Consider the following 24,445-nt stretch of genomic DNA (forward strand, 5'->3'; position numbering starts at 1 on the left):
AGTGCTTTTGCCTCTCCCAGTAATGCAGTCCATCCCAGAGCATCTCCTGGTGTTTTCCTGCTTGGTGCTCACATCTGCTTGGTCTTGTGCCTTAGCTGGGCAGTGATCTCCCGAGGCCCAGCTCCCAATGGCAGTTGCTTAGCAATAATTAAAAATGAACCAACCAGCAACAAACCCTCTTCACATCCAGGGGCCATCCATCAAAGCTGCTCCTCAGCTCTTGCCTGTGTGTGCTAGGGGTAGAAAAAGAGAAGAAAGGGTCTGTTAGTTTTGATTCTGACAGTGGTGAGGTAAGAAGTACAGAGAGGTTGGGGAGGAGTTAGTAAGTTGTTTTACAGACTGCCCTGGCAGTGATGGCCCTGTCCCAGCAGGCATTTGGCTGGCTGTGCAGAGCTCAGGTTGCTTTGTCTGTCTCAGCCTGGCTCCCTGGTCCCAATGGCTGCATTGCAGCCTCATCCTTCCTACTGTGGCATTGCGGGATTCCTCAGTGGAGCTCTGCCAGTTGTGTTAGAAAGCTGTAAGAAAGCGAAATCTTTGTGGAGGAGGTGCCTTTCAAGGCAACTGGGAAGGAGAAAAGACTTTCCCAGTTGTAGTGGTGGTAAGAATCAAAGCTGGTAAAAAATTTCAGTCTTGAGAAAGTAAAATGAAATTCCTTAGCAGCTAGTTTATTTTAGTTTTTCTTTTCCTGTTCTGCTTCGTGACAGAACTTCAAATAATTATGTTGATTTATGATTACAGGTATTTTAAATCTGTAGTATGCTGAAACAAAGCAATGCCAGCTTATTGTTTCTGGCCCTATCCAATTATACAATTGAATTTAGGCATGTAATAATGTTACAACAGAAATATCCATCATGATGGATTGAATTTCATGAAGTACAACACAAGAATATTTATAGCTCCATTCTTAAAGCCACTTTTTAGTGAAAATGTGCCTCCTTGGTATGGCCTTTATAAACAGGAGAAAATCTGAAACTTTTTTTTAGTCTAGCCCCAAACATACCACAACCCATTGCCTACACAGGAAGGGGGTGTAGGTTGATGATAAGCAGAAAATGATAGAATAGAGTAATTATTTCCGCTAGAAAATGAGGATCCGGCATTATTTGTACAGTAACGCAAAGTCATTATTTGGCTATGCCACTGTAATGAAACAATAAAGATCATACTTAATTTAAGTATCAATTCTGAAGAGACTTCTTGCTCTCCCTCTACCATTTTAACTATTAAAGCAAATTTGAATTGCTAGTTTAGTTTCCCACTGTTTTTTAGCAAGTGGAGTGGGTAAAGCCTCCCCTCCTCCCATCTCTGTTTAAATGTAGACCTTTGGCATTCCAGAAATCTGACCTTGTTTGTAGGGAATGGCTCATTTTTCTATAATGTAATATGAAGCACTCTTGTGTTTTGATTCCATGAACTAGAGAGTTTAATGTTCCAGCTTGCCATGATAAGGATATGATCTGGTTAGAGATAGAAACACTAAAGGAAATTAGCTATTGTACTATTCTTTAACATATTGTTTGCCTAGCAGTTTCATTTAGAATCATTTGGAATAATCTTGGAGTACCTTTTTAAAGGATTCTTTTTTCTTTTTCTTTTTCTTTTTTTTTTTCTTGTTGTTGGCCTGGCTAAAAAGTGGAGCTTTAAGATATTTCTCCTAAAATAAATGTGAGGCCGCCTCATTTATAGTCAGCATGCCTTGATTACTTGCAGACATGCTGGAAATTTACATGCGCTTTTCTCCATTATAAAACACTGATCTGTTCAGATCATTAGCTCCCTCATGACTAGAGTTTGGCAGCAAGCCAAGGCAGGCTAAATCTGTAGCTGTAAATCGTGAGTTGAAATAGCAGAAAGTGGATTTGTAACTTAAAAAGTGTAAACAGTTTGGAAAATGAAGTAATTTTAGAGTATGATTGATTGCCTTAAGATTGCACTTTAAATTAGCCCAGGGTCTCCACTGCAGATATATGTACTAACTGCTCATTATATATTTTCACTTTTCTTGGGAACAATGCATTGTTGGTAGGCTTCGAAACAATGTATGTTTCTCCTGGAGTGACCTTTGAGGAAATGAATAGTTTTATTGTGTGTCCATTACTTTGCCTGGAACAACATTTTTGAGTTATTAATTTGCTGTGGTCTATAAATAAAGGAATCAAAATGCAAAGCAGCTGTATTATGCTGCATATAGTTCATCAAACTTGTGTTTAAACATCACCATTTGAGATTTGTAATGCACTGTATAAATAATTTTTTTTCTCCTTTGAAAAAGAAGTAATGTTTTGCTTAGCCTGGAGATTGGTCCTGTAATCTCATAGAAGCAAAATTATTATTTTTAGCACAAACAATTGGTGAATGTTCTGAGGGACTGCTGCACTGCATTCCCTCTTTCAAGGACCCTTCACTTAATTGTGTGTCCGTGGGCTATGGGGCTGTGGGCTGAAAGGGAAGGAGTCATTGAAGGGCACATTCAGGAATGTGGAAAATGTTAGCTGGATTTGGAGTGTTAAAATTTTAGGGCATCATCTGCCCTGCTCTGTGTGTGCTGGTTGAGGGCAGTTAAGTAGTGGGTGACACAGCAATCTGGTGATGGAAGAATGTAATGCCATGTAATATCTAGTGTCTTGTGAGCTCTGGCTATTGCAAATGGTGGCTGAACCATTGCTGCTCTTTCCCAAAGAGACACAAAACCTCGGTTTCTGATTGTTGTGTTCCATTGATAAAGTTCCTGCCTACCCAGGATGTCTGAAGTCACAAATGTTTTCAGTGTGGAGTGACATCTCAGTGTACCTTTGTGGGTGTAGACATATAACTTACATGTATGTGCTGAGCATCTAGACTGTGTGCAACCAGTGCTGTGGGCTTTGACCATTGGAGAAATTAGGAATGTAAAGGTAATAAACTGCCGTTAGTGGTGGTTACAAACCACAATACGGAGCTCTGACTGCTTGAATAGATTATCTAATAAAGACTTACACAGTTTTGTATCAGTGTGTTTTTCATCTCTTTCCTTGTTCTAGATTTGGTATCTTGCATTCAGTAGATATATAACTCTGTTTTGTTGTTCTTCTGGAAGCTCCTTTCCCAGAGAAAATTCTTTCCCAGTGTTATTACTCCTCCTTGATCTTTCCTTTGTCCCTCCACGTTTGAAATGAAGATTTGCACTTGTGAAAGAGGTATGGCTGAGAGGTCTGAGCACAGGTCTGGGAGCCAGGACCTGCTGGGTGCTGAGCTCAGTGACTCATTCAGTGGCCTTAAGCAAGTCAGAACATCTCTGATGAGGTTATTTCATATGTAAAACAGGGGAAATAATACTTATCTGTCTACCTGCCTCATAGGAATACCCTGAGGACTAATTAGCGTTCATTAAGTGCTTTGAAATAGGCAGTGCTATCTATTATTAGAGCAGGTTCCAGACTAGCAGATAGTGTGTTAGGATTGTTTCTTACTTGGGAGCCTTCCTTTCTGCTGGATGTGGGACCACAGCCCATCGGGAACAGAGCACAAGCTCTGGTGTTTCTGGAAGATTGGCAGGGCTCTGCTGAGCCCTTCCTAGGCAGGTTCACTGGAGACTCAGTGCTTGCACTGAAAACTTGGAAAGAGAGTTTGCCTAGAGAAAAGAGTGGGAGGATACTTGCTTGTTCTCCTCAGCTCATAGGCATAACTTGTCCTGAAATCCTTTCTCACCCTGCCTCCACCTGAGGCCTTTTCCGATAATTCAGGTAGCACAGCTTCTCCTCTTTTCCAGGGATGTTTTCCTGGTCCTGCAGAAGAGGAAGAGAAATCCTGTATTAGTTCTCAGGAGGAGTGTGGGGCTGGGTTGGTATGTTCCCATCACAGGGAGCCCTTTCTTATTCAAAAAGCCATTCCTCTTTCTTGAAGAGCAAATACTTACATTCTTTCCCTTCACTGGATAACAGACTCCTTTGCAAAGTCCTTAGAAGGCAAAATCTAATTTTGGGTATAGGATCCTAAACTCTGCAGGTGTGTGTCTGCTGAAGTCTGGGAGTCTTTTCATCATCATAACAAGGAGGGTTGTCACCTGACCGGCAGCTTCTTTTGTTCTCTGATGCATCTTCTCTCACCGTATACTTTTGTACCTCTCTCAGAGATGCCATAATAATCTAGTTCAAAGAACCCAGCCCTGTTCTCACTGAAGCCCACATGCCTGGTCTTTCTACCAGTGAGACTAGGACTCGGTCCAAATTACCTGGAGAGAAGCTTTATTTCTCTCCATTTGCTCCTCACGCGTCTCTCAGGCCATGAGTAATTTGCAATGAGACGGGAAAGCCTGTGTGAAATTTTCCAAGGGAACTTTCTCCATTTTAATAACATTAATGAAATTGCTTAACACTTCATCAGCTTTTTCAGCCTGTGTTGCTGGGATTTTGGTGCTTTCTGATTTTTCTTCAGTACCAGAAGGCCCTTGCCTTAAAAAATGGGACTGAGGGCTCATACTGAGCATTTGGACCCACTGCTGAACCTCAGTCCCGCAGAAACATTTTTGCATGGCTATCGGTAGATACCATTTTGAGGAGGTTCTCTGCCTCTCCCCTTGTGCAGGAAGGGGAAGGAATCAGGAGCAATTGTCCCACAAGCTCTCACATGCCTGCAACTAATTCTTTTTCCATAGAAATGAGGTTTTGCCCCAGGAATACCTAATGATATGACCTCGGTCGCACAGGAAGGCCCTGGCACTGCTAAATTTCAGCACAGTTGCTTTGTTTGTCTTATACTGCATATCACTCAGTTTTTGGTCCTTATATCCTAGACAGGGGTGTAAGTTAGCTCCCTTTTCTTTTAGACCTCTTTCTTATTACTCCTTTTCAGCTCCAGTCTACTTTGTTGTGATGCAGAATGGGATTAAATGAGCAACCACGTCTTATGAGCAACCAAAGACTTACTCATATGCCTGTAACAGCTTTCAAGCCTACATTAAAAAGCTAAATGAGCAACAGTTTGGGGGCTATTTGGTGCAACCTAAGTTCAGTAAGGAGGTGAGGGATTCCAGGTAGCTGGGGAAGTATGGTACAGGGCAGTTGGGTCCGTGGCCTGGAGTTTGGCAATTCCTGTTTGGCCTTTCCTCAGTCTTCATGTTGAATTTGATCTCTTCACTGCAAAGGAGGAGAGCCTGAGTAAGGTTCTTTTGGGGAACAGCTATATGCTCCATTGGGATGAGACAGAGGACAGCAAATTCCTGGAAAAGTATATATGACACTAACATTTTTATAATTGCTCTTTTTTTGAAAAAGAAATGGCATCTTGTTTCTAATTCCAATTTTGTGCCACTCCTGGGTTTAAGCATTATTACACTGCAGATGATAACACGAGTTTATCTGTAAAATTCTTAAACTGTGGTTTTTGTTTCCCAGCTTGACTTCTTTTTCTCTTCTTGTCTTTGATTGGCCTCCAAAAAAGTTATTAACATGTTGCAAAACAAATACAAGGGGCCACTGAAGCTTATTAAAAATGGTTTCTTTTGTTCATATCTGGCAGTTGACAAATTGTGTTGTGCTCTATCTTATCTGCTCCCGTGTGAAAGGTTACATGAGAAAATGGCTGCAAATAAATTGCTATTGAATATTGTTGAAGACTAAGCATACAGCTTCTCTATTAAGGACCTCTTTTAAAGCTCTCTATTCAGACTCCCCCCTGCATGTCTCTCTAACACTTGTCTGTTATATTATGTTTGGCACAGAAGGAAACATTAAACAGAAAAGCAACATCTGACTGTGGTGTTTCTAGACCCTATTATCCCTCTGTCAAATGTCCACATGAACAGGGTACAATTTTTGTCTATATTGATAATGATTTTTGAAGGTTTTACAAACTGTCTTCATAGTGAAATGCTAGAAACAAATGAAATTGAAAAGCATATTTTTACAGCTTTGGAAATCTTACTTAAATCAGTGTAATGAGACGCACTCAGTAAAATGTAATTATTCTCACTTCTCCATGTGTCAAAGAAATCAGCAGTATGGTTAGGGAGGGGAGGGTTACAGTGAGCTTGTTATTTTTATACAGAGCCAGATACTGCTTGTGTGTAGTAAATTGTAAATAGTAGATAATGCAGTTTTTATGTGTATTAAATACCCTGCCAGAATTAACGGGGTTGTTACTTCATTAAGGGTTTCAAAGAGGGCATAAACGTCAAAAGCAGGGCTTGAATGTTTAAATCACTGGACCGTTTCCACCCTCCACCCCTCGTGTGGCAGCTCCGGGACCGGCAGCTTCTGCCGCTGCTATTTCGAGGAGGGCGCAGTTCCTCCCAATTTTCAGAATGATAATGAAAGAGCCCCGTGTGAGACACCAAAATAAGGCTTTTGACTCATACTTCTGGGTGCAGTGGAAAATGAAGGCGGTTGATTCTGCCGCAAGGAAGAGGTGATGAATCAGTCCCTTATAAGTAGGGCTTGCGTTTCCTTGTCTGTCATTTATGTTTGAATGGTGTGCAGAGGTGAAAGAGAGAGGAGATGACAGAAGACCTGGTTAGTCTGATATTAAACCCAGTAACTCGGTTTAACTCTCAGCGACCTTCCACTTCTTTTCAGTTTTTCATGCCACACAAGTATGGGTTTGTCATGGGCCTCTTCAGCACGGGAGACAAATAACAGACCGTGAGAATAAAATTCATCAGTCCACAGAATATCTTAAGGTTCAGTCCTGAGCGCTGGGTTGGGGAGTCTGTTACATCTTTGAGCTCATTGTTCCAATGGTTAATTATCACTGCTGTAAAGTCTGTGCCCCTCTCTTGCCAGGGGCTCTAGTTGCATGTTTCTCCACCAGAGTAGGGTTTTTCATTCTCCAGTATTTTCTCACTACACATCAGAAAGGGGTTCCAAGACACATGATCATAGGAATAGTAATAATAATACAGAGGATGAGAAGGTGTTGTAGGGAAAGTTAGTGGATGTGAGGATGTTACCCCCCCCCACAAAGGTGCTGTAGTACTTGTGCTCATAGCATAACCCCCATGCTCAAGTATTTGCAGAATCAGGCTTTATGTGTAAGTGTAGTACAGTGGTATGTTGGATGGTGTTCAGAGATTGCTGAAAACAGTGCATTAAATAGCACTTTGAATTGCAAAGTGCTGGTTCAGTTTTGTCTGTGAGAATGATAACGCTTATTATCTGATTGTTCCCTGTGCAAATCTCACCTCAGGAAAAATTAAATTATGTTTGAATTCAGCTAAAGCAAAGTATATCATTATTTTCTTTCGTTATTAAAAGGGATTTTTACTGTTTGTTTGTTAAAACTGAAGCAGCTGCCATGTTAGAGCCTTAGATGATTTAAAAGCAAATACAGAGGTAGAGCCATTTACAGTACAATTGGCTTGTTTAATGTGATTTAATTCCTCTTGTTGGCTCCGTCATATTACCAAATTATGTTTTCAGCTCCCCTCCCCTTTTTAATTCTTTCTTCTTTTTGTTATCAGCAGAATTGAAGCTGCTTATCAGTAACCACGACAACCAGGATAAATACTTGTTTTAAAGCTGATGCACATTCAACCTGAATGGTCCGCATGACCCAGAACATTCAAGAGGACAGGCAGCATGTGCTCCCTTCTACAATCAATCTCCCCCTTCCCCCCATCTCCATCTGCTTTAGAAAGCTAATAGGGCAGTTTCAAAACCTTTTCTATCAGAGCAGTTTTCTGCTGTTTGGACATGGGCTGGCCCATGCTTGTGCCCTGAGTAAGGAGAGAAGGAAATTTTGGGAGGCAATTTCGCAGCCACATCTGCAGTGTCAGCTTGCTTTTCTGGGGTTCCTCCAGCTGTTGTCACAGCAGTCACCTGCCTTGGGCAGGAGGGTGAACTGCTGCCCCACGGACCCTTCCTGAAGGGGAAGGTAATCCCAGCTGGGCAGCAGCTGAATAGAATGACGGAGTGACTGGAATTGTGTGGGACAGGGAAGATGGCTGTGGTAAGAGAGAAGCCTCAGCACAGAGCCACCTGATCCATGTCCTCCCATCTCTGGTGGAGGCAGGCAGGCTGGCTGGGTGACCAGAGACAGTCACTTCCCCTTTGAGGAAACTTAGGGATCTCCCACTTACCCAGAAATTTCCCAACAAGAATTTCTGCCTGGCCTCTTTGCTCTCTCCCTTGCACTCTAAATTGCTTGATGCTGTAGAATAAATCCTTTAAGCTCTCTCTGTCTCAGTTTCTCTCTCTGTGTAATGGGGATAATAATTTTTACTCATCTCCATAAAGCAGTTTGAGGCCTGTGGATGGAAGGGTTATATAAAAGCTGGAAATGATGAGTGTCAGTCACTCTTCTTTTGAGTCTAGAAACACCTCATAAGGTTTATGAGGCACTTCCTAGTGTGCAGGAGGATCTTGGGAGTGAAGGTTGGAGCTGAAGTCATGAGGAGCTGAATATAGAATTAGAGTCTGAAAACGTTGTGGAATACCTGGTTGGAAACTTTTTCATATTAAATATCTTTTGTCTTCTTCAAAAATTGGATTTAGGATTTGGATTTCAAGTGATTTAGTGAGATAAATATTTTATAGAGTATTTGATTATATGGACATACTGTCAGTCATCGATCAACATACTTGAGTTTATCCTCATTAAGTAGGAGTAGAACAACTCTGATCCAAATAGCCAAGTGAAAAATATTTTTCAACCATGTGCTTTAAATAAGTATTAGATAATACTGTCTTTTTTTCCTTTTTTTTTAATGACTGTATTGCTGTTCAGTTGATCAGTAGTTTCAATCTCCAGTAGATTTGTAAGTATTCTCTTTCTTTCAAATGTTAAACTAAGCTTAGGAATTCTTTGAAAGACTGATGCTCTGCTGGCACTGTGACAGAAAACAGAGGGCTGGGGAAGTGGCATGAAATTCTGAGAAATAGCTCTGTCTCCTCCTTAAAAGGGGAGAAATATCTGACACATGCAGAAAGGCTGTACATTTTATTCTCACTATTGGCAGAAATGACTTTTGCCTTTTGATCAATTTAAAAGCAGAATCAGGCAGGCAAACGTCCATGTCAGAATTACAGGCAACTTGTTAACACCATCATTATCTGGTAAACATAAATGTAATCACTGTGTTCGTATCCTGCAACACATTGCCTTTGTTCTTGATTGCATTAGCATTCAAATAGAGGGGGGTTCTCAAAGCAAGGATGAGTAGCATGAGTCCTGCCGACAAAGAGGTATCCCTGTTGTGTCAATAATTTACCCAAATTTATTTAAAACCAAAACCACAGATTTCCTGTCCCATCTCATGTGGCTAAATCATTACTGTATTTGCATTTATCTGTGAGAGAAATACCATTCTTAGATTAATATTTTTAGGTCTTGTGATTAATTAGCCAGCTGAGGCACACCAAGTGTCTTTACTAGTGTGTATGAAGACCATGGGAATGAAAAGGCAGAGTGGATTGGAATAGCTGTTTTTGAGAAGTCTTTCCTAAGCACTGGAGAGAGGATGGATCAGTGTGCTAGAGCGTGCCTTGCGACGATGATGCAGCTACCTGAACTCCTCAGCTGATGCTCCTTGTCCACAGCAGATCCCTGCTGTGGGGTGTGGATTCCTGCTGTGGTTCTTAGCCTTGTGTCTTGCAAAGAATTCAGTGTGAGAAGTGGTCAGGCAGGAGCCAGGCATGATCCTGCCATGAGGAGGAGAGCTATCCTTGCCCACAGAGGAATCCCCAGAGGTGCAGGTGATGACTGTCATTGATGCTTGGCCATCTGCAGTTATCTTGGAAGTTTGGAGGTGTTTGGCAGGTTATAGCTGGACTATGATATGGAAAGGTGTTCTTATTATTGCATCATTCCTCTTAAAGATTCCTCTTAAAGATTTTGAGGTCATAAAGACCCAGTTTCTTATTCTTTTTTGTAGTTATTCCTTCATCATTCTGCTGTTTCTGTTGCTTTTGGACCTTTTGAGAGATGCAGGGCTTTTAGGTAGTTGTGTGGTATGTTCATTTCCATCTCCTGGAAACTGTGCTCTCTTTCTTTGGGTTTTTATTAGAACAGGCAGCTCTGATAAATGTAGAGCCTGTCTGACCTGCAGATACTGGTTTTGAAGGGTGAGCTACACATCTTTGTTTCATCTACAGCTGTGTTCTCATGCCTATACTGCAGAAAGTCATTGCCAGAGGAGTAGAACAAGAGAAGGGGAACTAGATCTTAACAGCTGGAGGGTCTTGGGAGGTGAGTGAGCACACTGCCCTGCAATAGCCAGGACACCTCCCATCACAGGGGTCAGAGCCGTGTTCATTCAGCACCTCACCAGTCCCTCAGACACCCAGATGCATCCTCCATTTCCTCTGTATCCCCTGCACATTGATGATAATGGTCAAAGCCATGCATACAAGCTAATTGTGATATGTGAATCCTCTGGGAGACCCCCTTAGTAACAGAGGGTTATGAAAGAAGGCAGAGGAGCGAGGGCACTGTGTGGGAGAGGAGCCTGATGGACAGAAGCCTGCAACTTCCTTCATTTTCTCTTTATATTCCAGATAGCTCCCTTGCTCAATTTGCTACCCACACACCAAAGCATTGTCCCATTTTATCTGGTTCCCCTGGTACTTCCATTGCTTATCTTACGAAGATCTGTGTCAACATTTATCAAAACAAATGGCAAGCCTGGGACCTTTTAAGTAGTTTTTTTAGTTAATAAAACCAATCTTCTACTTCTGTTATGTTAAAAGTACATTATCTTTTTATTACAAACTCTCTACAGCTCTGTCTGTTTTCCTTCTTAGCAATTTCATGACTGCTCCAGTTGATTGCTGTATGGAGAATTACAAAATCATTAAGGGTGGGGTTTTACCAGCTGACTTACAGTACAAGCCATTTCTCAAAATAACCACAACAGTGCAATACTGATGTGTAATTTACGTCACAGTATGTTTTTATGAAATAGTTTGTGGCTTATTCATTTAGATCTAGAACTGAATATCTCTTCTTTTGCTTTTTAATCAAGCCTGCTGCCATTTATTTTTTTTTTTTACTTTTTAATATTTTCCACTCCGAGGCTTGGCTTGTCTCCAACTTACTAGCTACATGGAAAAGGAAAAAATTGATTTTTTTTTTCCTTTGCCTGCAGTTTAACTGCAAGTGTTGTTTCCCCTTTGATGTATACATTTGTGTTAACTGCTTCAGAAGAAATGGTAGATGTGTGGTATAATATATTGTACAAAGGTAAAGCAGAGAATTGATAAGAGATGTAAAAGTTTGAGATTTCAAACCATACCAAGCAAGTGTTTCTGTTTAGCCTCCTGTGCTGGTACATTTCCTTTTTAAAAATTACTTTCTGTATAATGTCTTGTAATTAGAACAGGAAATCATTGAGTAACTGTAAGAAGAGAAAGAGCACTTAAACTGAAAAGAAATTTACCTTCTGAGAAATTATATTCAGCTTTTTTTTTCCTGTTTTTTTTTTCTTGCCTTCACATTACTGAGTTGTTAATGATAGTAACAGATGTACAGACCCTTATCTGTGTCATTGTTCTGCTTGTGTTTTCACGGAGGGGAGGGGGGGATTGGGCCGAAAAAGTCATTTTCAGTAATGCAAAAAATGAATGGACAGAAAATGGGAAAAGCCTAATTACAAAAAATATTCTGTGTCACAACAGAGTAGCAATTAAATTGAAACTTCAATATAATTATCAATAACAGTCGAGCCTGGAAGGGTGCCAGGCGCATAAAGTTGGTACTCAGCCTTTATGTGGTTGCTAGGAGGACGGCAAAAAGTATAAAGCTTAGAGAAAGGAATGTCTAATGTAATAAAGTAACAGAAGGTAGCATAAATCATTGTGAGAGCAGTTCATATTGACATTATTTTACTTAAATTGGGTCGAAACTAGACATTTAGTCTTACAAGAGGCACAAATTCATATTTCTTCTGCAAGAATAACTCTGCTTTCTGGGAAGAAGTAGAGTGTGCTTTCATAGCACCAGCCTCATACATATTTGGAATCTTTTAAGCAAAAATCTTAAAATGTTTGTTTCTGTTGGCATCCAAATGCATTTGCACTAATACGATTAAAAGAACTAAAGGGCAAAATACTTGGCAGCTTTTTCAGTTGAGGTAATTAGGTACAGGAAGGAACATGCATAGTTTTTCCATCAAGCTCTATAAAATCCTGGTGTGAAGGTCTTTTTAAAGAGAAATAATGCTTACTGATGTTGAGGGTAGATTATGGCAGTTAGCAATAACATTATAGGCTGATGTTTCTGAAACAAGCAAACAAAAAGCATGTTACAGGGGTTTTTTTCTCTGCTCTCTCTGTAAATAGTTCTGGCTCTAGATGGATTTGTTAGGAATTCGTCCTTTTAACAGGCTTTAGTGGTTTTTTTTTTCTTTTGGAGCTTTTAATTGTCTTGCCTTACATATTAAAAATGGTTGTGCTGATTTGAAAAGTCAGTTCTTGCATAGATTCATTGTGTTTGGCATTTCATGCATCTCTTACTTACAAAGACAACTTGAAGAACATGTAATCCAACATAAATGCCAGGCTGTGCCAAATCCCAGCTCTCTTTACCCCTGACAAAGGGAACTGTTGGATTATATCTCTGCAGATATAGGCAGTGCTTGGAAGGCAGGGGTGGAACTTTGCTTCCTAATTACAGTTTCTCTGTTTTCAGCCCTGAAATATAAAAATAAATGAAAAGTTGATGTTGGAGGGGGTTATTAAACCACACAATTATGATATAAGCATAGGATTAAAGTAATTTCAGTTGAGCCTCACAACTGAGGCAGAATACTGTAGGTATTATCTTCTACCATGTTATGTCTGTTGAATCTAAAATGAAACTTAAAAATACAGCGTCTTGGTTTCCTAATATCTCAGCTGTATGTTTATAGAAGTCATGTTGTTTTTCTTAATTTTAATGGAATGTGATCCACATTTTGAGCTTTGCTTCTCCTAAGAGTGAACTCTTTCTGATTGTATTTCTGAAAAATACTTGCAATATTCACAAAGTCCACCATTAAATGGCACGTGTGAGATTTTGATAAAAGCAAATAATAGTTCGTCTTTGGGCTTGCATTTTATTAGGGATTGGTCTGCTTTGATTTCTCTTTTCTCATGTGGGCGTGGTTGAGGAAAAAATCTTTGTTCCAGGAACACTGTGTTTGTCTTTCACTAAGCAAATTTTCAGTTTATTCAGCCTTTGTTCATTCTTCGATGTATCTATTGAACCTGGAGTAAAAAAGGAAAGGAAACAAATGCATCACAAAGTACTCATTGGAATTGCACAAGCATGTATGAAAGTGATCCTGTAAAAATTACTTGGTTTTAATTTATGCCAGGGGGTTTGAGTTAAGTCGTCAGTTGTCAGGGGCACAAAGTTTGTGTAATTCTGTGCAGGGACTTGAATTGGGCACATTTGTCTAGAAACTAATGGTTTACTACAAAGGCACGTGGGACATACATTTATATCCACCCTGTTTAAAAAGCTGACCACATCCTGGCATGAGAAAAGTGCTGTCAGATCGACAGATTCAGCTCACCGCTATCTGCACAAAGGTATGAAGTTGTAATAACCGTCAGGCAGGCGTACGTGCAGCTCTCGAAGGAGTTAAAGGACGGATCATGTGCTTCTTAATTCCTAGAACAGTTTTCCTGATCTGATTTTTAGAGTTTCCTAATAAAGAAGAGAGAGCCTTATTCCCAGGAGCAGTTGGCTCAATCGTGCTGTTGTGTAGGCTTATGGATACTTGTTGAAACAAAGAAAAGCATGACCACATCCTTATTGGCCAAAAGAGGTTTTAGGGCCATCGATTTTATTTTCTTAGAAAATGCCAGTGCTGTTTACCAAAATGTATTACCCTTACTTTGGGGTTTTTTTTCTTCTTTTTTTTTTTTTTTTTTAACACAAACAGTTTTATCTCCTCACCTATGTCAGGATAGTAGTGAGAGTTCTGAGTTTTTAAAAGTGATGACTTTCAGGAGCTGTGCTAGTAAAGACAGTGCTTTGCAAGTCCGTCTGTCGTGTTGATTTTTTTTTACAGCATTGCATTCCTCTGCAGTGATGACATTCTAGGTGATATATCTGCTTCCAGAGACTTTTTAAAATTTAGCCTTTTATGTGTCAACATTTTCATTGCCTCACTTGAATCTAGATGAGTTGTGCCATCATATTTAGTTGGAGAGAACTGATCTGACTTTTCTTTCAATGTCTGAAGTGATTTTTACTTTAGGAGTAAGAATGATGATTTCAGTATTAGTAATGGGATTAAATAGTAGACCTTTTGTCTCTGGCAAAAGAAATAGCTGAGTTATTCAGTAATCAGAGTAGAACAAAAACGTAAAGTGAATGCTGTTGCTTTGTCTTCTTTGGCATGCCTGGAAAGCCATGATCAGTTATGTACCTGAGGAGATAAATGAGTATAAAAAGAAGTGATGTTGAGTACTGGCTGCACACCTGCAAATGAGTAATTTCTCATGTTTGTATCCCTAGCTGAATTTTTTTTCCTCTTACGTTTCATTCTGGTTATATGATGACACTTGATTGTGTTGTTTCAAAATCTGCCACCTTCAATATGCGATATCATCTAAACCATGGAGGAATGGAAAGCTCTGTGGTCTAGATTGCTTTATATTTTGAGCCCAGCAGCACAAGCTGTTGGAAAATTCATTTGCTTGTTGTGCTCTGTAGGAGTTTTATTGAGTCCTGCTGCAATTGTAGTTAATGTAAAGAAAGTTCTTCCACCTCTTGGGGTTTAGCAACAATGACCAGGTTGGATCGGCCCACCTCCCTGGCCCAGAGGTCCTTTGGTAGTTGCCAGTATCAGGGGCATGAAAGGGGAGGTAATAGCTATATGCTCTGAGGCTTGTATGTTATTGTTTATAAAATATTAACATATTTTAACATAATGTGTTAACTGATGTAAACATGAGTGTAGTAAAGCTATATGGGGAACTGAGTAAAAATTACGGATTATATTTCTATTGAAGCAGCCAAATTGGCAAAGTATGGAGAACACTTTGATTAAGGCCCTTGGCCAACTTCAGCAGAGCAGTGTTTTCTTGCTCATCCAGGTAGTCCTTGTAAGTATGGGAAAACTGAAGGCAGAAAATAACCTTTTTAATAAACTTTCTTTAAATTACTGTTTTTTAACCTTTCCAGACCCACTGTGCTATAAAAGTTGTGTCTTGAGAAAAGATGAACTTACTTCAGAAAAATGAATTTTTCTGAAATACTTGAGTTACAGCTCTTGTTTTGTATTTTCCAGATATACTAAGAGTATGTTTTTCTGTTTTTCCAGGTGAGGATGATGAAGATTCAAACCTTCTAATTCTCAGCTACCCGCAGTACTGTCGCTACCGTTCCATGTTAAAGCGCATTCAGGACAAGCCCTCGTCAATACTAACAGACCAGTTCGTTTTAGCCCTTGGAGGCATTGCAGTAACAAGCAAGAACCCCCAAATCTTCTATTGTCGGGATACATTTGATCACCCTACCCTAATAGAAAATGAAAGTATATGCGATGAGTTTGGTAAGTCCCATTACAGCTCTTTTCTTTTTCTCACAAGGCATTTTTCTTCTTTTAAGTATCTGCTGATTTCCAAAGGGAAGATGTGATTCCTTTGAAGTGAACCATGAATACTATTTATGATTGAAATGATCTTTACCAAGTATGCTCTTTCTTCTCTAAGACTGAAGGCTTCTGGCCACTGGTGATCTCAGTATTGCAACTTGAGTTCACAATCAAAGATAATGTTACATGGGTGGAGTGTAGCACAATGGCTGGGTCTGAGTGAAACGATACCTTGCCTGGGTTTGCAGTTCATCTACCTTAACCATTCACCTGCAGCCTGTCTTCCAGAAGCATTACAGTGTGTGTTAGTTTCTTGAAGTCGTTGTTGGTGCAGTATGCTAAAAGATGCAAAATAGGACAGAGTCCTGGCAGAGCCCATTGCTGTTGCAGAGCACTCGTCACCGTGCTCCCTGGGCCCTATAAGTGTCAGCTGTAGCTGGTGTGTTTCTGGTCATCTTGGAATGTGGGCTTGTTCATCACGGGCTTTGCCACTGCTAGGAGCTTGATTTTATGAGTGCAAAAATACTTCTGGGAGGTGTTCTCTTAATTCAAGAGGCGTAGAGAATACCCTGCAGCTCTAAAGGAGTATGCAGCCCCTTAGAGCTGGGGGAAAGGACTGCAAGATTTGACACCTGATAGCAATGAGGTGATTTCACACAGGCTTTTTTTGGTGTCACATCATCCCAACGACAGCAGATGTGCTTTGAATATGTGGCGGAAGTCATGTTGTGTAGACACCCCATAATGGGTCCAGTGTAGTTCCTTTAGCAGTGTACAGAATTAAGTCTTATGCCCCATATCACTGGATGGATGAGTTCTGTGGCCAATGCTTGCAGAGTCTGCATGGTGGTGAGTACACCTTTCCTTGCCAGACCCCCACATCACTGCAAGGAAGCTCCTATAGCCTCTTAGAGAAAAAAAGTCTGCAGATGCCCTTAAATATGTAACAGTGAGAGGGAATGTTTCTGATGGGAGAGTCATCTAGCTGTTTTTCTGAGCTCAAGCACACTGGCTTTGAGCTTGGTGGCCAGCTCAGGCATTGTTGTGACAGGAAAGAAACCCTGACTCGTCCGGTGGCATTGGGGCATTTTGTAAGGTGGTGCTGCTCTGCCACTCCCAAAAGGCAGAGGAGATCCCTCCTCACGTGGTGTTGTCACTGGAGCACATGACTGCTGAGAATAGTTTTAGTTTTGTGCTGTCAAGATTTTTCAGAATCTGGCCCAAACTGTCAAGTCTGCTCACACTCACACAAAACATTACAGATTTTGAATGAACTATGAATAAAAGTGTTGGTTGCTCTTAGGGAGTGGGGGTGGTGAAAAAAATGAATTAAATGCCCTGGAAGTTTGGTCCAATGACACAATAGTATCATGTTGGTTTTTATTTACTCTGAGCTCAAGCTCAGAATATAAAGTTCAGTTGTAATTGACTCTCCTTTTTATGTGAGAAAGGTTATTTTAGGCTTGAAGGCGTTTGATGAGCCTACCATCTGCTTTCTGTGGAGTATTTTATTCAGGGTCATTCCTTGATTACAGGTTTGTTGAAATAGTTGGATCCATAATGCAAGTGTATCATGGAATATTAGTAATAGATGAATCAAAGAGATGTGGAATGATGCAGAAACTACGCTTAGTGAACCATAGCAAGTGCTTTGTTCAGCCTCTGAAAGCAAACTATGCCATTCTCTTGACCTTTGCGAGGCAATTATCTCATTATCAACCAGAGCCACAGAAATCTTAGCCATAGAAATTAATAATGTGTATTTAAAATTTTGTTTGGTTTAAGAAGCAGATTTTTTTTTAATTCCCATAAAAAAGAGCCCCCCCAAAAATCCCCAAAAAACACTGTTTCAAAGTATTTATTATGAAAATAATGATGTAAAACTTGCAAGCCCTGCTGTTTTAGGAAGGAAAAACTGGCCAGTGTGTGGTTTCATATCTGCATTACGAAATGTATGGTGTCAATTATGCTACCTTTGTTGAAGACAGCAGGCAAAGTACTAGTTTATCCTTTTCCTTGCTGGCAGGACAATAAAATGTACAACGCTTCATTATACAAACAGTTTACATTGATACCATGTAGATTGATGTCACACGTGGAAGGTGATGACTGCTAAGGCTAAACAGAGGCAGGGTGGTACAGTAGATAAATAGATTACTCTAAGGCACTGGTATTTATCAGTCAAATCTGAGGGGATACCAGATTACAAAAATGGTGACTAAAATTCTGAAAAGGTGTCTATAAGGAGACCCAGACACATAGTTTGAAGGTTTTGTCCCTCTCTTACCTTGCAAATGAAGTGAGTGTGCAGAAGGAACAAGATAGGAGTGTGTATTTCACTGTTTTTACCTTAAATTCTCCCAACTCTAAAGCAAATACAAAATTTGGGAAATACATTCTGCTGATGTCTTTATTTGGGAAGCAGTGGAGCGCTGGTTTCCATTGTGGATGCCAAGTCTTCTTCAGAAGCATTGCTTTTGAGGCAAGTTTTACACATTCTCTGTATGTTGGTGTATTTTGCAACAGATACAGCATGTCACAAATGAGACACCAGAAACACCTTTACAAAGAACCCCCAGCATGTAAGCTGTTGTCTTTGTTAGTCAGTTTTAATAGACTAAAATTTTTTCCTGGAAATCTCCTCTCCACTTTCATTATAAATTTGTAAAAAAAAAAAAAAAAGTTGAGCTCTGACTTGTTCTCATACTCCTTGCCTATTTCCCCTCTTTTGTAGGGTTTAAGAAAAATAAATAAAGCTGGAAGTGAGGAAGAAGAATTAAGCTTTGTTGACAATAAATATGTTTTGGTGTGGGACGTTTTAAAGCAGATGTATGTAGGAGCTCCCACAGGTGTGGCTGGGAAGGATGCAGCAAGGCTTTGGGCAGTCCTGTGTGCATGTTCTGTGTTTCCACAGAGTCTCTGTGAGGCCCAGGCTGTGCTGAGCTGCCCCTCCAGCTCCAGCCTGGGCTGCCACAGGCGTTCCCAACACCACAGCTGCCTGTGCTTGCCTCTGCCCTGCGTGCCCACTGCTGGATGGCATGTGCCCAAGTGCTCTGGACAGGAATATTTGGGACCCGTTTTCTTGCATGGTCCTCTTCAGATTCTCCTCTGGTTTGGTTCAGTGTGTCACAGCATCCCATCTAGGAGGCTGCTGAGGAACAGGCTCAGCAGCTGGAAGGCTCAAACATTTGTGTGTATTTCTTTGCAGCCTGCCACAGAAGGACTTGCTCTACATTGACAGAGGAAAGGCTGCTGTGAGTGGGAAGCCTCCTGCTCCCATTCTTGTTGATATAACTACTGATTAGTTAATCCAACTGCCTTGGAGGGTTCCCTTCCAGAATGCAAATAGGCTCAAGAGCTTGCTTCTGTTCAGAAAGCAGAAGACATAAACCATGCTTGGATATCTTGATAGCCCACGTTCCTGGCTATGGCTGCAGTCAAACTGCACACGTATCCCTCTCCTGAAAGAAGAGCAATTAGAGGTCCTCACCAGTGTGAAGCAGTCCAGGTGGATAATGAAATGAACATGAGCAATGAAAATGAACAATTCATTTCTCTTCGACTCCAGACATTTTTCAAAATCTTTTTCATTTATCACCTCTGGGGTTACTGTTACTGAATAACTTTGGTAAATGCATATCATTTACTGGCATCTGCTGTGTGGTCATATGTGCTGCAGGAGAGAAGGAATGAAAAATTAGGTTTCTAATAATTTTCATTATAAACCAAGTGATCTAGCTGGAGGCAAAGCTGACTGTGAGTGTTCAGAAGGTGTATCTGAAGGTCACTGGGCATAAATCAGTGTACACTTGTTGCTAGAGCAGCACATGTCCTCTGTGTTTGCTTGTCCAAAAAAGGTGACTTCAATTGCCAGGCTTGTGCCAGCTCCATGGGTGGAGTGGCTTCCAGGGCTCATCAATGAGCCAGGATCTTCCTGTGATCCAGCTGTGGTCTGGGTGATGGTGTGTTTCAGCTCCATCAGCTTCACCACGTGAAAATCTAACACAGAACGATTTTTCCTGGTGCTTTGCTAGATAAATGTTATAAATCCTGTCCGCTAAAGATGAATCCAAAGGCTGTCTTTCATTTTGTGTGAGGATGGGCTTGCTTTTTCTATAAACAGGAGTGTGAGAGAATATTTCTTCTCAATGTTCAAAATCTGTTTGGTAAATTTTAAATTATTCTGGATTATTTTTACAGCATGCTGGGTCCAATATGCCATTTAACAATATGTTTGATCCCTGGAGCACTCTAAACACTTGTTCAAGCCCAAAAGAAGGTTTTGGGGTTGCATGTAAGACTCAATTTTTTAATGAAAAATTTAATACCAAAAACTGAGACAACTACAACCTACTGTGGTATAAGTACAATTTTTTCTCTGACAAATTAACCATCTTCATTTGGCCATAACATGAGCAATGCAGAGGAAAACTGCTCATTGAAAAAAAAAACATGTGCAAAAGGGCATTGCAGGTCCCTCTTATCTCCTCCCCATCCCCCAAACCAAACTTAATGATATATTGCTTGCTAGGGGAAAAGTTATCTACATTAAAATGCAAATCTCAAAACCTTCAGCAGCTCATCTCTGCCTGTGAAACAATGAAGAAGGCAGTTTGTCTCACTTCCAGGGCTGCCAGGGAGTGGTTGGGAACGAGGGGTGACTTTCCAGTCCTCCCAGCTGCTGGAGTTTCTGAGCCAACAATTTCAGAAAGACTTACCCTCCTTCTTGTCATTGGCCAGGGAAGCCCTGGAAGAGCAGCATTATAAGGAGAAAGGGCTTTTTAGGGATGGGTCATGTGCCAGAAAAATTCTGTGGCACGAAAGCTGGTGACTCCAGGGTACAGAGCGGTGCCATTGCTCTTGATATAGCTGAAATTTGGTCTTTGCTCTCTTTATGCATCTTAGTTTACAGAAGTTTGTGACTCACAGATAAAATCAGTTGTTTGGGGGAAAAACATAACAAAATAAAACCTTGGCAGGGAATGAGCCTTTAAAACAAACAAAAAAAAGGATGGAAGAATGTTTTCAGTCTAAATGAAATACAGTTTTCCTGTTGGTGACTTATTTTATTTGTGTGAGTCAAAGTTGGCTTTTCTTTTTAAACTAGCTCCAGTACAATAATTGTACTTGGGCTGACTGGGTGTTTTTTTAAAGTTTTTCAGCTGATGTAAAGCATCAGCATTATTGCTGTTGTCTGTTTTGGCTACCTGCAGGATAATTTATATCAGTGAAATTCAGAAAAACCTGAAGTTTCTATATAGATGCTTCAGGCTTCTTTGTTTTAATACAGATGTGATATTAGAGTGGGATAGGTGTTAGTGTTCCTCTGCAAAGACTGGAATGTTTAAAACATTTAGAACAGCAATAGGAGGAATGGAGAGTTTTTATTAACGTGGATCCTGGGAGCTCCTTAGATGGAGCTTTACGGTGGCATCTCCAACAGTCTGAAAAATATGCAAATTTTCCCAAGGTCTTGGGCAGGGTGGCTTAGCTAAATATTTCAAATTTTAGGTCTCTCAAAACAAAAACAGGACATACCTGGAGGGGAAGTAGTGATTAATGCATAATAGTGCTATATACAATATAGATAAATGTACATTTCCTCTTTCCTCCCACCCCACCTCTGCACACACAAGCTTTTAGCTTGGGAAAGTAAATCTGGAAATGTTCTGGATTCTGGTCAGATTTCTTTCTTATTTTATTTTCTTAATTCAACTGTAGAGCAAGATATTAATGATCCCCAGATGTTGTTTATAATGATTGATTTTTCAGTTGTGAAAAAATATTTGGAGGGGTTTTTTTTAAACAATTGATATTTTCTAGTGTGCTCTGCAGCATTTGAATAAAATGTCTGAAGGCAGAGCTGTTTATGTGCCCAAAATAATTGCTTCTGTTAAGTGATTTCTTCATTCTTAACATTTTTAGCTCTAATTGCTTTTTCCTCATACAGCTAAAAATAAATATTTGCAAGTTTTGCATTCTGTCACTCATTGAAATGCATAAAATATTTGTATACTCAAAGCAAAAAGGCACTGATAAGGGGTCACATTCTGCCTTCCTTAGTGGCGTAAATCCAGCATAACTCGATGCACTTCTGTGGCTGTTACTCAAGATTTTCACCAGTTAACCAAAAACAGAATCTCACCCAATGTTAACAGCAAGCTGTTAAGTGAACATAAGTAACATGTAGTAAAGTAAGATAAAATACCTTTCTGTTTGCAAGAACTTCAATGGAAACAAATGCTGTTAGCTTCCACTCCTTTCTGGTTTTTTAGTGCATTTTCATTAGCAACTGTAGTTGTAACCAGGATAAATAGTAAGATAGATTATTTTTCACTGTATTTCACTATATATATTTCATTATATTTTTCAAAACCCCTTGATGGAGAACACTGATTTTATTTGGGTTGCCTGTTCCTTTGCCCTCGGGAAGGCAGCAGATGCTGAGTGGAAGAGCAGGTACTGCTTGAAAAGCTGCTTCTGCCCATTCCTTCAGTGTCCCTTCTCCACCAGGGCTGGTTGTGGCTGTCAGCCCTGCACAGCAGAGCAGGGAACTGCAGCATCCACCAGTGTCACTGCCAGAGAGCTGCTCCCGTGGGAGGGCACTTGGCAATTTGGTGAGGCTCCTGCCTTCTTCAGGTGCCCTTGGGCAGCAGTCTTGAAGTCAGGGGGCTTACACCATGTGCCTGCTGTGACCCAGGTGCTTGAGAAACATCAGGGCTGTGAGCCATGGGGTGCCCAGTATGGCCTGGGCTGGGATAGCTCTGGATTTGGGGCTCTCACTGGACAGGAGGTGAGAGATCCTCTCTCTCTCCAGTGCCCGTGGCAGAGTCAATGGCCTGGGTGTGCCCAGAACTTCAGTTTATTTTTTAGGTTAGTGACTATGTGATGGTATTGTGGGGTTTACATGTTTTACCAGTCAGAGTTCAGCAGAGAATTAGTGTGTCGTTCCAGCAAACGAGGGTTTGCAAGTGAGCTGTTCTTCTGTGCCTGATAAATGTAACCCATAGCCTGCGTTTTGTCATCTCCTACACATGCATCCTCTTTATTGGTGTCCATTCAATAAATGATTGTTGATGTTCATTACTAATTCCTTCTTTATAAGATTTCCCCTTGATGGCTGGTTTTACAATTCAGCTATCAAAAATCATGTTTTGTGATCATAGCAAAAAGTAAGATGGGCTGTGTTCATCATATTTGTGAGCCATGTCCATCATACGTGGTCTCATTTCTGCAGCCATCTCTTTTGCCTCACATGCCTTCATTAGCACATCCTTGTTTGACTGTTCCCCTGGTTTCTGTGCCTCCCTTGCACCACCAGGCTGCTCAGACTGTGGAGATGTGTCTCAGAACTCTTGGCACACTGGCACCCCGAGCCTTGTGAGCAGCATCCCTGAGGTGTTGGGGCTCAGCAGTGGCAGTGAGCGAGGGAAACCTTTATGGCCAGGAAAGGGCCCCCATTCCCGTACAATGGAAAAGTGGAGTGGTTTGTGTCAGAATATGGTCACATTCTTCTGATTAAACCCACTCAAAAAAGACAACATTGTAATATTTTCCAATGACTGTTTATCATGAATTACGTCAGCCTGAGTTTAAATTGCTATTATTTCTCCTTAATGCTTCTTGGTGCCTGCATAATTTACAGCATTGGCAGCTGCGGGACTATGAAATAACCTTTCACAACCACCATACAATAGTAAAGAACATGAAGTTTTTGTTGTTAATTATTATGGGACTCCTTTAACTTTTTTACAAAGTGACATAAAATATTGTTGAGGTATTTATGGTTAAAGCTACTTTTACGTGGATCTATTTTGTTTCTGGCTAGTTCTTAACTAAAGCAGTCATTTGTGGTTATTATGCCTAGGGAAATATTATGTCAGAACTGGTTTAACAGTATTATTATGTATCCCATGTCATATATTACATGTCAGCACTTGAGGCTGTCTTTCAATAAAAACAAATGCAATTTTAGCTAATGGTCTTTTAGGTACAGACCATTTGTAAACTTACCTGAGTTCATTTGAAGGTATACTAAAAAGCTTTGTTCTCCGAGAGTGCACTCAGGTAATTTCATTTTGGCTTGAGATGGAATTTCCAAAATATTTTATCATTATTTCAATCAGAGGGTGCTGCCTCTAAAAAGCAAATAGTTTCCCAATAGCGAGGTTAATGTACACATTTTAAGGAGCTGTAACTGTTACTCATTACTTTGTTTACTTTTCCCCCCTCTGGAGCTCACGCTTCCCAGGTTCCCTACTGGTCAGGCTGATAGGAGTAACCCAGGCAACTAAGCCACCTAATGATGATACTTCAGTGTGCCGCTTACATGAATAGCTTATACCTTCTGCATAATCCGTGGGTGAAGGGGGAGAGAAATCAGAGGTTGAAGGTGAGTTTTAGGTTTCCTTGAAGTTGCATTTCAAATTTAGAAAACGCAAACTTACACAAAGTAAACTTCGAATTAATGTGTCATTCCCCTTGGTTCCAAATACTATGCATATTTTCCAGTACTTACTTATTTAAAGCAAGAAATGAAGCATATAGGGTGTGCCAGAAAGTTTACACAAAGAATGAAAACACATAAATGACTCATGAGAACTTTTTCTGTGGTTCTTTTTTTTTTTGTTTGTTGTTGTTGTTCTTAATGTGTAATTATTTAATTACTGGTAGGCAAATAAAAGAAAAAAACCCCATGATTTCTCTCCTCCGTCCTCCCCCCAAATCTATGCTTGAGCACCATAAAAATGATCAAAGCCTCTATTTGTGTCTAGTTGCATTTTCCTCCATGGGATAGCTGGTTTTGGTGACTCTATTGTAAGGAACTGAAACTGCTGGACAAAAAAAAAATCAGTTTCTGTCCCCCCTTAAATGCTTGGACCAAGGAAGTAAAGATGCAAACATGAAACTGAAAAGGCAAGCAAAAGAGTGGGGTGAGGAATT

General features: G+C 40.4%; 1 protein-coding gene across 3 annotated transcripts in view; it reads left to right on the top strand.

Moving 5' to 3' along the window:
- ARID5B (AT-rich interaction domain 5B) overlaps window positions 1-24,445 on the top strand; it is a 116,965-nt gene that overhangs the window by 31,093 nt on the left and 61,427 nt on the right. For all 3 annotated transcript variants that reach the window (XM_039719617.1, XM_039719618.1, XM_039719619.1), the window contains exon 3: window positions 15,230-15,460. In XM_039719617.1, coding sequence (XP_039575551.1) covers window positions 15,230-15,460 — 231 coding nt within the window. The remainder of the gene's footprint in view (window positions 1-15,229; window positions 15,461-24,445) is intronic.

This window comes from Passer montanus, unplaced genomic scaffold (assembly GCF_014805655.1).
Source record: "Passer montanus isolate IOZ18808 unplaced genomic scaffold, ASM1480565v1 scaffold42, whole genome shotgun sequence".
NCBI lineage: Eukaryota > Metazoa > Chordata > Aves > Passeriformes > Passeridae > Passer > Passer montanus.